At 39.1% G+C, this 14,347-nt stretch overlaps 1 protein-coding gene across 1 annotated transcript in view; it reads left to right on the top strand.

The window, feature by feature from the left end:
- Positions 1–804: 804 nt before the first annotated feature.
- LOC139770771 (lachesin-like) overlaps positions 805–14,347 on the top strand; it is a 56,504-nt gene continuing 42,961 nt past the window's right edge. Inside the window, exons 1-2 of the mRNA XM_071702953.1 lie at positions 805–1,008; positions 1,364–1,525. Coding sequence (XP_071559054.1) covers positions 828–1,008; positions 1,364–1,525 — 343 coding nt within the window. The 5' untranslated portion in view covers positions 805–827. The remainder of the gene's footprint in view (positions 1,009–1,363; positions 1,526–14,347) is intronic.

The raw sequence follows: 14,347 nt of genomic DNA, 5'->3' as shown, positions 1-14,347 counted from the left end.
CGCGCAGATTCGCCGGGGCGGTATTCGGGGATATTCGTGGTTCTTGAGACGTAGAGAGAGAAAATTTTTCGCTGACGGGACGCTTAGCTGCGGACTTTCAGAGACGGTGTGACTTCGCGACGTGCTAATATGGAAATATTCAATGCATGGGAACGTGGTGCGATAAACGGACGGCTGCTTCCTCCTGGCTTTATGAACTCGTGTCTGAGGGAGGTGTATTAAGCGGGCACCGTTGAAATTTTCAACGTGATGGTTGCTCAACTTTGCTGGTCAACGTTAGATCTTGGATTAAATTTGAACTTGTATATGTATACGTTTATATCACTAGCGAGAGTATATTATAAAGTTTCAGATTATTTTAATTTTTATTGCACATTATAATGGGATAAATGGAACGGAAATACTTTATACCCACATTATACGTAAACAGGAGAGAATGTACGCTTTTATAAACTGTAATGCAATAATTTATGACAATAATTTTAACTGGAGAACGCATGAGTATACTTTCTCTCTCTAGCGCTTATCATTATCAAATCTCATGCGATCTACAATTATTTTATATCACTCATTTACTTTTGCTGTTTATGAAATAGTAATATCAAACTTGGTAACGCAACTAAATATAACTTATAAGAAACATTAAGAAAATGTTATAAATGAGGAGCGTTATTTTATTTATAAAAAATATATACTTTATTTAGAAATACATTATAATTCTGGCATAATGTACATTTGTATATGTGTATAAAGTTATTTAACAATATACCTTTAAATATTTGTTTTCCTCTTGTTTTCAGGTGGCGTGGATCCACGTCGGTCGTCAAATGTTGCTCACTATTCACAAGCATGTGGTCGTGAAAGTACCCAGGTTTTCCGTGTCGCATGACAATCAGAAAACATGGCTGCTTCATATTAATAGTGTGCAACAGGATGATCGGGGATATTATATGTGCCAAGTAAATACCAATCCAATGATAAGCCAAGTGGGTTTTCTTCAAGTCGTTGGTAAATATCATTTTATTAATAACTTCAATTATTTTATAAATAACTTGTTCTAAATAATTTACATACAAAACGTACATTTCCTAATAATAATAAATTGCAATGTGACGTGCAATATGAAGAAAATAAGCAATGGCATAAGAGTTTATAATGCAGCAAAATTCATGTTAGTAACTAAATATTTATTTTAATCTAAAATAATTTTATTCTATTTAATTGTCGCGATGCATTTGAAAAGTATTTTCACGTTACATTATCCGAAATAAATTTTGCATTAAAAGGAGTATTTAACGAACGTTAATCACACAACGTTACGGGTTAAACTTCGAATAAAAAAGCTCTTTTATATGTCTTCCAGTGCCACCGAATATATTGGATTCCCTTTCTACGGAGAGCTCTGTGGCAGTTCGAGAACATCAGAACATTACTCTCACATGCAAAGCCGACGGATATCCGCCGCCGAAATTAATGTGGAAGCGAGAAGATGGTCAAGTAATAAGCATCAACAAACATCACAAAGGTACGTCGTTATATTAAATTATTTTCTGTGCCGCTGTAACGCGAGTGATTATTCTCGATTTATATTGCACGTAAAATATCGAAAATCTATCTTCCACACGGTTTTCGTGATGTCTTGTATCCATTTCAGTCAATTTAACTCGAAGAAGCGATATTCGTAAGTTCACTCGAGATGAAAGAGTTATAAGTTGCAAACGTACGCGATTTTAGATTTTACACAAATAATTTCGGTTTATATTAGTAGCTTTATTGGGATCGTATTATTTATTTATTGGATAGTTTTACATTTCATTAAAATAGATCAATTTAAATCATTTTTCAAAATTGTAATAACACCGTTGCTATTTTTGGGTATAAATATTTACAGGAGTTTTTAATATTTCATGCTATTATTTTTTTATTAGTCTTTTTATTTTACATGTATTTCTATCACGCATTTTGCAGTAAATATATATATATCATAAATTTTTTTAACACTTGATTATTTAATTATGTTTTGCACCGAATTACATATTTTGTTTCGAGCGTTTGGAGAATTTTCTTTGTTCGCTTATGTACGAACTTAAAAACGATTCCACGAGTTTCCCCCTTACGATGTCTCGGGATCCCTTGTCTACGCGAGTCGAAACTTTCAAGTACTTTTACAAGGGGAAACGGGCGTATTTGTAATGCAGCTGAAGTTCAATACGGAAAGTAATTTTTGGTACAAGAGGATGTTCTCCTTCCGTACGTTTTTCTTCGGGTCCCACGAGTCTTGGCATCGACGTCTCGCTCAAGCAGCAGATCGACGGACGTTTGCTGAATCGAAGAAATTCGAAGTAAATTTTCATCAATTACGAACGTAGAGATACCTGCTTGCACATTAGGCAGTCCAGTCCGAGATGCGTTAAAAAATGCGAAATAAAAAGCCGCATCTTATCGGTTGAGCAATTTCGCGTTTCCTTCGGATTTCTCCGATAATCCGATTTACGAGGAGTTTCACCACACTCAGTCCGATCGCATCTCCGCAACGACATATACGTATGCAGATAGGTTTGCCGGGGGAAATGTACGGACAAATATTTAATTGTTCGACAAAAACAATTATATTATTTAATCGTGCGCATTACAAATCTCCACGAAACGGATAAAATGCACCATGCTTAATACAAAACATCAATCCTGCCGTGCATTTATTTATTAATTCTCAAATGAATCAGTCATTTGAGAATTAATGAACAAATGCGCGGTAAAATCTTTAACGCAGATAGTCGGAAAGTGATTATATTGTCACCGCCGAGTGGCGTCGTGAATTTCTCCGTGTTTACTCCGACTTCGCCCTAGATAGATTGAAATTCAGGACACTCAGACGGCAATATTTTTCATGTGACAGCCGCACGTGAATCAACTTAAGTTTTTATTAGACTTTCGATAATTATTTTCTTGCGTGTTAGTGTTATCAACTTTTATGGCTTTTAGATTCTGCTTTCGTGATTAATGTCGCAAATAAGATCTTTATAGAAACTTGCAAAAAAGATATTATCTGTTTCATCGGGTCGACTGTAAGTTCTTTATTGCGCTTCACCCCTAACGTTTATATCTTACTTTATGAATCTCAGCTTATCTCTGTTACATTAATCCTGGATTCGGATGGATTAATATGATTTCTATTTAATATAAACATTACAGTACTAATTCAACCGGTAGAACATTGGAGAGTTCTACACAAATGTACGAAAAGATTTTTAGTACTCATAATCAAGTAATACGTATTAATTAAAGGGCATATAAGCACTTACTGTTGCATACACTTGTTCCGGAATATCACGAGATGATTTCTTCTTCCGCTCTCCGTAATAAATCATAGACGACAGATAACTAATTAACAGAGCCAAAGAAGAAAGTTACGGCATCGTATTCAACATCAAGAGCAGTAAATCGTGGCAATGATAGCCCCGTAAAGCGCGCGGGGCGCGCGTTTATCTAATATCTACATTATGTCTCCACGCGTGTTACGCCGTTAGCCGTTATCGTCTTTGCACATTGAGCGTTAAGCTTCAGGACAGAACAGGGCAAACTGCATACGCGCCATCGGAGAATGCCCAGAGGGTACGACGCTCATGGTAAAGCAATAAAGTGCGATAAACTGTGCAAGTTCCCCACCCACTCGCCGTCGTGCTATTAGCAATGCAATTATCGCCTGCTCTCTGGTAGTTGGGGCATCCGCGGGATGTCCTTTAGGTCTCTCTCTATATCTTTTCTTCATGCCCGGAATAGAATTACGCTGTGGAATAGAGTTTCGCCATTTAATAATTCCATACATGATATTGTTCGACGTTCAATAATTCCGCGCTCGGTGTCGCGCTTTTTGTGTTAAACGTCAGTTCTCCGGCCCGCAGTTTTTTTTTAACCCAGATTGATTGAATTAAATCTCGCGATTTTTTATTCTCCGTTCTGTCGCGCTATTTCGATGAGCGAGAGGTGCGAGAGTGACAGACGTCGTAATTGACCGATGATGCGCTTTTCGAAATGGACCCTTCGCGCTGTACGGTGTTAAAACTATTTTTTTTTTTTTCGTAGGTACACTTGGCAATGTACTATCGATTTATTGATTAAACGCATTACGTTTCTCCTCTCGCGAGAAACGTGCCAACGTGAAATCTTTAATGGCCGCAACCACCGCGAGTTATTGCGGCCGAGTAAACTCTGCAGGTTTGCTCCATCTGCAGCGTGATTAGTAATACAATTATCTGCTTTCGCGGTTCCTTTCGTCGACACGGTGCGCCTTCGGCGTCTATCTCGAGTAATTCGCACAAGTAGGCGACAATTCTATATAATGTAACTTGTTACCGTAAGTATATACTTCGAGGGGCGCGCCGTTATTGAATCCGCACGTTCGGACTCATAATTGTTAAAGCGCGCGAGTTATGCGCGCGCCATGCCAAAATCCCCTGGTGGGCACGTGGCCGCAAGTTAACGTCACGGGATACGATAAACTGGGTAACGCAATTGCCGCGTCGCACAATTCTATCTACCAATCTGCGACGCGATCCCGCATCTCATCGAGTTACATGGCACTCGCATAAATATTTGGTTGAACGTAAAGGGACATTGCGGCATATTATTCGCGCGTACGTACTTGCACTGAAATTGTCTCGTGAAATCGTTACGCGGATTAACTTAATTGGTTTGAGAGCTGTCATATATTTAAATTCGCTACGCCACGAGTAACGTTAAAAATAAATCAGTCGAATTGAACTTCGAATTACAAGTAATATACTGTAAATATATATAAAGTATTATGTACGCGTGATCGCACGGATTATCATAATTCCGCGCCCGTATATTTTATACTCTCCGATATAAAACTATCCCATTTCATTTAACGTTTAATCGCGAAATATTTGCCGCAACTTATTGCAGATGCCAGATAATCATGATAATCTCTTGTTCTCGCGTATATTTCTCGTATTTAATATAAATAAAATTCATAGCAGCTGTTATAACCGCCTAAACTGTTAATAGTCTAACGTTACCTTTTCTACAGAAGCTTCTGATACTATTGCGATATTACGTTAATAATATCTGATTTTCTGATAAAAAATTTCCTGATAACATTCTAGTATGAAAAATCGAACTTTTAAGAAGCTTCTTTTGGGGACACACCTAGAAATCCATTAAGGTGATGTATTTGCCATGCGAGCGACGCATCGTGGAGAACAATCATGGGGGGAACAAGAAGGCAGGGATACCGCAGAGAAAACACAAGAGGTACATCGATGCAAACAGCGGATTAGCCAGGGGGATTTATATAACGAGGAAAGCTATCTCCGTAAAGCTCGGGCGGAAGGCTTTTTGCTCTCGACCCCGGCGCTTCTTAAATATTGTAGAGATTAATCAACTCTCTCACAGCCCTTCGCGGAGTAGGACGCGAAGCAGCGAGCAGCTCCTGCCCCGAGCTGCGAGGAGAGAACGTCCGTCAGCGAGGCGGACAGCCGGGTCCGTAGTATAGGCGAGCGCCGGAGGGGGTGGAAGACGCGCCTGCAGGCGGGTGTAAGAGCAGTCGCTTGAAAATTATGCGCATACACGGCACATCTATGAAATATGCACTGGTTACTAAAGATACGCGACGGTCTCCTTCGGCGTGATTCCGACACTGAATTAAAAGGATCCCTCGTTGTTGCTGCTGCTGCTGCTGGTAATACCGCTGTTACCGCTGCGGGAGAACGCGTTTGTGAGAGGCTTAGAGACACTGAAGCAGCAAAATTTCACGCGGTTAATTTCTTAGGGGAATTTTGTCTCGTTTAGTGCTCGTTAAAATATGCAGACATTATTAAAAGTGTTTGCGAAGCGAGTTCTATCGATTACGCAATAAATTTAAAGAGTAAACTTTCTCTATAAAAGGTAAGTCTTTATGAGATTATATATTTATGATAAATCTATGTTACATATAATATACTAATCTGCATTAGAGACTTGACAAATAAAGAAAATGTTTGCGCACATACTTTATCTATTTTTCTCATGTGAAGCGATCTATATTGAAGCGAATTTCACGTAATTACTTGGAACTAGTAACAATTAGTTAATGCCACCTATACACGCAATTATGTAGTTATTACGAAAATTTCTGGAAAGATATTTTCGACGTGACTGAAATAATCTAATACTTAATCAATCGTGAGTTATCGCGATTAAATTTGTTGAAAGCGAGTTTAAACTTCTTATATGTCACCGACGTTCGCGAGTATAGAACGTATGTGCTCTCTCATGTATACTTCTGCATCCTTATAAATCCTTCGCGGTATTCATTTTTAACAACGCAACGAAGTTTACGCTAATTAAACGCCGCGCTTCGTCCTAGCTTTGTGCTCAAAATCCCGTCGCATCCCCGACCTATGTGAATTTTCTTCTGAAAAACAACGATAGACTGTTATTCCCTTAATACCAGCGGTATAATAGGTTAAATACAGATATAATTCAGGCGAATCAGAAGGATTGCGAGCTAAGAGCGTACTCTACGTTCTTTGTATCCGTGTATATTGCGCCGCAATGCACCATAGAATAGCCACGACGGCTCCGCACCAGTCATGATTATAAATTGCTCGGAACAGCTTTCGAGCTATTCATTTTACCTTGTCAGCAATTAGCCTCCGCGTAATTCGAATGATTTTGATGAGATAGCATGAGATACCTTCGCAAAGCGAAATGAGGAACCAACAGGGATAACGTTATTAAATGGCAAACAATTAAACCACAAAGAAAAATTACATTTAACTTTGATAAAAATAAAATGTATCTAATATATGCATTTAATGTGAAAGATATTTAAAGATATTTCACTTGCCATTTTATCTTTGTGAGATAATATTAACTTCGCGTGCTTAGAATAAATGGGGCTAATAATTTAGGAGATATAACCCCTGTAATAAATTTTATGCATCTACAGATAGGAGAATGCTACGTGCATTCCAATGAGATATAAATGCATATGCATCACCACACGTTCATAGTATTAATATTTCTCCGAAAAAAAAAAATTATACAGGATTATACACCACGAACGTTTCCAATTTTTCTCTCTTATATTTTTGCCGATCTCCTCTACAAATATAAACAGACAAATCACAGTCTCGCATTATGTGGAGCATCATTCGATTACGGTACGCGAGCAATTAACGCACTGCGACAGCCACACGTGTTGCGTAACATGGAATCTTCCGGCGACACAATGCGCCGTCTGATCCGTCAACAAATAACAGGGTGAACAGCACGGGAGAGAGAATCTCGAGATGTCACGATCAGAAACGACAATCTAGCAGTCTAGCTCGTCCGTTGCGACGTCGTGCTGCGCGCCGAGATCGAGTTATCGGACTTCGTATCCACTTTCGGGGACGCATCGGTAACTTTTAACGAGCGCCCAAGTTCGGTCGCGCACACATTTCGACGACAACGACGCGTCTCACGTGCTGCTTTACGTCGTATCTACACGCATATGTACACGGTGTAACTCGCGTTTCAGTTCGTAACGTTTAACGCCATCGATATTGCCGCTGATAATAACTTAGACCTTCTCTATGTTTAACCTCTTTTGTGTTTAACGTTAAAATTCTTTACTGCACGAGAATAATTAGGGACAATTATTTGTGAAAAATAACGAGATATATTGACTATGTACGAGAGATAATTGAGAAAAGTCCCTGTGACGCAACATTCTGGAATCTGAAGATAGTTGATATATTTATTGTGTACTATTCGTCTCATTAGTCGCGTCCGTGACTACTTCTCTTCTGATAGAAAATAATAAGGTCTTTAATTAGCAAAACTTCTGACTCTTAAATCATAAAATATTAATGTTAAAACGTGCTTATTAAGCAAGACACCTCGTATATTTTTGCACGTATACATTTGCTCATTAACATTAGATATATGTATACGTGTATTTATCTGGCGTTTCTATGTGCATGTATGTACATACTTTGTTGCTTCGTTTTCAAACGTGTGCTCATATGCGCGTGTAGTGCACGTGAAGTTACATTAGGTATATGAGGGTGCTCGTTACGCGTACTAGACAATGTGATTTCCACGTTGTCGAGTCATGCCAAAGTGTCAGTCGCAGTAAGAGACAAGACAAGCTACATCGGCACTTTGTCCAGCTCGAGGCAAAACCAAAGTTTCCTGCTGTACCAGGGTATCGACGTGGAGACTCCCTAATGGGATTGTTAAGGATAAATTGAATCCGAAATTTCAAGGAAGTACTTGATTGACAGTTCGATGCCGACATACTGATTCTATTCTTCTGCCCTAGTTTGCGATTGCATGTATGTAAAAAGCAATTAGTAACTTATTAGGAATCGCGATTTAAAATTCTTACGATACAAATAACTGACATTTAATACATTTGACGTTAATGCGCTCTGACGTCTTTAAAAGACGTCTACTATCCGTCATTATGCAAAATGCATTGAGCAACCACTTTAATACTTTCACATTGCCATATTTTGAGATAAATATTTTTTTTCTAAAATCTATCTGTATTATTTTTTAGTATTAGAGAATAATAAACGAACAAGCTTATTCGACTCGCTTTTTGTAGAATTTGTAGAATCTGTTATTTTGCCGAAATTTTTTTATAGAATATAGAACTTGATATTTATATAAATATATATAAGGGGTGGACACATCTCTCACTGGGCAAGTTTAGTTACAAATATTTAATATTCGAAATGTTCAAAATTCCAAAATGTATTGAATATAGCTTTTTCTCTAGACGCTCCGTCCGTGTACTCTTAATTTTGCGACTCGTCTTTTCTTGCTGCTTTTCTTTTGTCTCTGACATTTGAGGCTAGCAGCGACGCATTCAGTTGTAAGTGAAATGGCGCGAAAAAAGGTCCAACGAGATGTCTTAGGCTGCGTTCGGAAACGTCACCCGAGTGCACACGAGTATACTCCCTTCTCTTTCTGTCTCAGCGAGTTAGAAGGAGAAGAAAGTATACCCGTGTGTACCTGGGTGACGTTACCGAACGTAGCCCTACAAACATAAGTCAAGGATTAACCTCTGCCACTGTATAAATATCAAGATAGCATCGACCGAAAGTGTGTAAATATTAATCAAAAGAGAAATATCACTTTGACATGTATAACTTCATTTATATCACACGCCTTTCAAACGTCTTTTCAACTTGTAACTGAAAGTCGGAATATGAGTGGGACGTTTCAATTAGCGGAAATTGCCTCGGTGAAAAGAAAACCACGAACGCGAAGATGGAAAGTAGAGTCGGCTAAAATGTCCTGTTAGCAAGATTGCGCTTCTTTATTCACTTTCTTTTTGAACCCACCCTCGTGCGGTCATTCAACCGTCGTTACCTCGAAACCTAAGCAAACAGAATCAGTCCGCTTACAGTACGTGGATTAAGCCATTTCGGATGCAACGTACTATGTAAATGACCGGAGAAACTTCCAGCGTAATCGCGCTTCTTCGACTACGGTAATCCCAACTTTTTGCATGCACATTCTCGTCAGATCGCTCTTCGAGATCGCGTGCATGGACTGCCGTCTCTATCGACAGTATCGAGGCGAGCTCTCTCTCTCTCTCTCTCTCTCTCTCTCTCTCTCTCTCTCTCTCTCTCTCTCTCTCTCTCTCTCTCTCTCTCTCTCTCTCTCTCTCTCTCTCTCTCTCTCTCTCTCTCTCTCTCTCTCTCTCTCTCTCTCTCTCTCTCTCTCTCTCTCTCTCTCTCTCTCTCTTTCTCTCTCTCTCTTTTTCTCTCTCTCTCTTGCGTGTGTGCGCTCAGCGATATCCAAGGAAGTCGAGGAAACACGCTGTCCCTCGGGATCGTGCTTTTTGTCGCACGGAATGCAATTCGAACGTACTTCCTGTTTACAAGGCACTCGGATGCACGAAGAAGAGCCGACGCAACGTTTCCCGGCTTTGCACGCTCCGTCGGCGTAATTCAATTAATTTCGTGAAATAGCGGTCTAGCAGTTCCTACCCGACGGCTTCCACTCGGAAGCATAGCTTCCTGCGTTATTCACGATGTGCGCTGGAACTGCTGAACTGATAGGCAGAACCGTACGGCTTCGGCTGAGCTCCAAATTCCGACAATCGGGATCGTTCAACCCCACAAATGTGCCAGATGGACGAGTCTGTTCGAGGATGTTTACTTACTTCAAGCGTGACGATAAATTCGGTGACAGTTGTATTTTCGTATCAAAATCGAAGAACGAGAAGAGGAACGCTAATGCCCCGATATTCCGTAACCACAAATATTCTGTGACCGCAAACCGAAGAAGGAAACTCTCGATAAAAATTTTACTTATCGAGAGTTTATGAGTCTATCGCGCTGCCGAAAGTATGTCAATGGAATTTTTACAAGTCAATAGAAATTATGACAAAAATCATTAAACTCTAAAAACGTAACTAATCAAGAATCAATTTAAAAAAAGGCCATTTAAAGTTCAGGCTGGAAGGGATCTTGATAGCCTAATAATAATATTCTGTGAAATATGTGGATTTATTGTTCCGACAAAGAAAGGTCGACAAAAAATCGGCGCGCAATTTACTGAGTTTGGAGAAAACATACAAATTTCACAATATATTATTATTAGGCTAAAAGATTCAGCCCGGACCTTAAATGGCAATTTTTCTAATTGATTGTGTCCTGTTTCGCTTATTATTGTAACTAATTAACTTCAATAAAATTAAATAATTGTATAACGAATAATAAAAAACAGACAATTATGATACATTTTAATTAAAATTTGGTAATTGGACAGCGCGCCATAAATATTCAGCCGAAAAAAATATTTATGTACAGCTGTAAATAAATGGTAGTATATTAAAATTTAATAATTAAATTAAATTAATAAGTAATTAAATTAATGTGAATTAAATGACAGAATTGGTTACGAGAATCAAATACGTGATGTAAAATTTTCGCCTTTATGATGCACGAATACTTTCGTGAAACTGAACAAGAATAAAATAATAATGTTACCATCAAAAAATTACTAATATTACGTTGTGTTTTTATTATTTAGTATTTTTATTATCTAGTCTCTTTAACAGTTAGAATCCGGGATGAAACTACTCAATTGTGACATTGTGATCGTGAAATGTCATCGGCTGGTGAATGTGCATCCTGTTAGCGTTCTCCCGGAGAGACATTTCGATCTGAAGGCCGAAACCGCAGCGGCTTCCTGACCGTAACACGGCGGTTGGTCCTCGCGCACGTTTCTCATGGGTTAATGTCGACGCCATCTGGGACACGTTGACATCCGGACGGCGACATCCTCCCCCAGGAGGTAGCGTCGGCGCTACGTGGACCAGTTTTAATTCATCGAGTTTTACGGTGAAATTGGGTCCTTCAGGAATTTCCAGCGTGTCCCCGGCTTGATTATTGAATGGAGTCACGTGCGGAAATAGCGCTTCCTATAGAAAGAGAATATTAGTAGTGGAGTGGTTTCAAATCAGTTTGCCTATAGTTCGCTGATTTATCGAGTTTCATGAGTTCGTCGGAAAACGAAAGGACAAGCACGCGCTCTTTGATTATATAGCTTATTTATCCTCTTATTACATTTTTGTCTTTAATAGCTATAACAAACTTCTCGTGTAATTATTTTCGCAAATATGAGAAATAATGATTTGGCATATTGCGTGTGTTGTTCAACAATTTTATCAATAATTACACGAAATAAGTAAATGAATAAAACGAACGTGTCTTCTTGATAATTATTATAATATTTATTTATGTACGTTTTCCGGGTACAACGTTACTAGTCACTAACAAGTCAAGTGATCAAGTGATTAGGTGATTGTTCACCTAAGTGTTAGGTTATTATAAAATTACGCAAAAACAAAATACACCTTTGCATTTCTGTAAATTGGCGGCGAAAGAACCGTAACCGATGAATTTCCAGATTTCAAACAGTCTAGTAGTCCGGCCAATTAACGTTAGGACAATGCTATAGCTTCAATAATAGCGGCACATACTCGTAGCTGCACTCGTAACAGAGTTGCCATTACGTGCAATTGCGTGATCCAGTTATAAAACAGTTAGTAGCACGTGTAGTCCGTTGTCCCAGACTGCGTTTGAGTCGTGCAAGGAGAGTCAATTGCCGGCAAGCCGGAAAATTAATCGCTCGGTTGCCACTTGGAACGGTTTATAACCGTGCTCGGGCTAATCGTACTATCCGACTACTCCTCGGCTACATCCTGATCCAGCCGACGGCCGGCTGTTGCACCAACCGATACATCGTCTTCCAGCCGGATCGATCCTTGTAATCGTCGAAATGTATTATGTCGGTTTACTGCTATCGAATGCCAAACAGAAACGCGGAAACCTATTCGCGTCGGGCAGCCGGACAAATATCGTGGAGAATGTTACCCCTTTCCGTCACTAAATTTGTTTTAAAAGACCCTTTGTTTAACAATTAAAATTATTTTTTTACAAATAACAATCGATGATATGAAATTTTATTGATTTATTCCATGTTTGTCCGGATTATTTGTTATCTTGAATATATTCAGATATATATATATCTGGGTAGATATCTGGGTGGCGCAATATGTATGTATACCTATATCATATGTACGTTATTTGTGCGATAAGACTACCTTTCGAATAAATATTGAAATTTTATCGTTGGTAAATACACGTTTTAGATATTTATGCGATATGGGCTCATCGGTACATTGAGGCTTGCAATGAAAATACGTATGTGTATATATGTATATATAAAACAATATATTTGCAGTTTCTGATTTTGTTTGTCCAAAGTACGAGATAAATAAATTTTATCGGCATATTTTCATATTACAAATAGTCCATCGCCGTCGCGTTTTTTGTCTTCACATATTTTACTCGTGGCGTTTTCAAAGTGAAGAGTGATGATAAGGAGGATTTTAAATCATCCTGAAAGCATGCTGTCGTAAAGCATCGCGCTCTAGCACGCGTCAATTTGCAGTGTCGAGTAAAACCACACCGTCCTTTACCGTTTGTATTTCGGTGATGGATTGCAAACATTCGTGATAAGCAAACATGGTTTCCGTTAGCGTGATGCATTACAGACCGCTGACAAACGTCTGTGTATACAATTTCGTATAATTATATACAAAATTGTCGCACTTTATGAGCTCGATGCAACGTTCAAGAAATACGATTTGCGATATTTTTTATAGCGTTAATTGCTCGATTTTATTTTACGATGCGATGTCGGATGACGTCAAAGAGACTATTAGTTAGTGCCAATTACTTTCGCGTCATGTTGTAATTAAATGCCTTTGTCTGCAATTAGTTGTTCAACATTTTGGATATTACAGAGACGATATTTATTTGTTAACGCTTTTGCGCTAAAAGGTCTATTCTTTACTAAGAAAGGGTCCGGTCACTTTTCTCATTTTATTTCTATAAAAATTATTCTGTAAAGTATAAAAATGATTACAATGATATAAATGATAGTGTAAATGAGGAGACTGAGCAGTTATTCGAACTTGTACGAAATTGTATAATTAATCAAATTAAGTAGCGAGGATACATGTAGAAATTACATTGACTTCAAATTAGCAATTGCGTTCTATATCCTGAACCGAATAATTACAAGTTAAACTACGCTCAGTTGTGCAACTTAAGTTGTTTAATCTGTTCATTTTTAGTATTGGCACTATAGATTCGTTTTCCTTGTCACTTTGGCTATTCAAAAGAATCCAATATTTACGCAGTTCTAATATTTGCACTTTAACAGGTAATATTTCCATTCAAAGTCCGCACTGCACGTCAACGCAAATGTGCGTCGAGGAGTACGGCCTATTTTATAATCCCGGTATCCGACGCAATTTTCTCGTCTGACTATTTCGTTACACACAGTTTCATCACGACCCGTCGCGGCGTCGTCTTCGTCTGGCCTGGCCACTTGAGAGCCTTTCATATCCCTTCTATCTGCACCTTTCACCCTCCGCAGGGTCCGCCTTCTCACCTTTTCCCGTGCCCATGTCTGTCGTCCCGCTCGCACCGCCGCACCGCCGCACCGCCGCACCGCATAGGATCGTAAAAGGCCGGAATTTCTGTTCAAACATCTGCAAAGCCGCGCTCCGGGGCATCTGAGCCCCTCTAAAGCTTCATACAAATTCATGACGGAGCACCGGGACCGCGCTCGCGCGCCCGCACTATCCTCCAAGTTTTCGGCAGGGTAGATAGGTACATATGCATGCATGTGCATACGTATCCAGAGTCCCGGTATAGTTCGTAATATTATTTAATACCCTTTGCGTGCCCGCGCGTCATCGCTGGTATAGTGACGTGGTAAAATTTCACGGATTAGTTTCGTCGTTTTATTAATACGTGTCATA

The sequence above is a fragment of the Temnothorax nylanderi genome, unplaced genomic scaffold (genome assembly GCF_030848795.1).
Source record: "Temnothorax nylanderi isolate EJ_2023f unplaced genomic scaffold, tnyl_v1.0 TNYL_tig0032_pilon, whole genome shotgun sequence".
In the NCBI taxonomy this organism is placed as follows: domain Eukaryota; kingdom Metazoa; phylum Arthropoda; class Insecta; order Hymenoptera; family Formicidae; genus Temnothorax; species Temnothorax nylanderi.
Note: the sequence above shows the minus strand (reverse complement) of the source record. Positions and strands in the feature narration are given on the sequence as shown.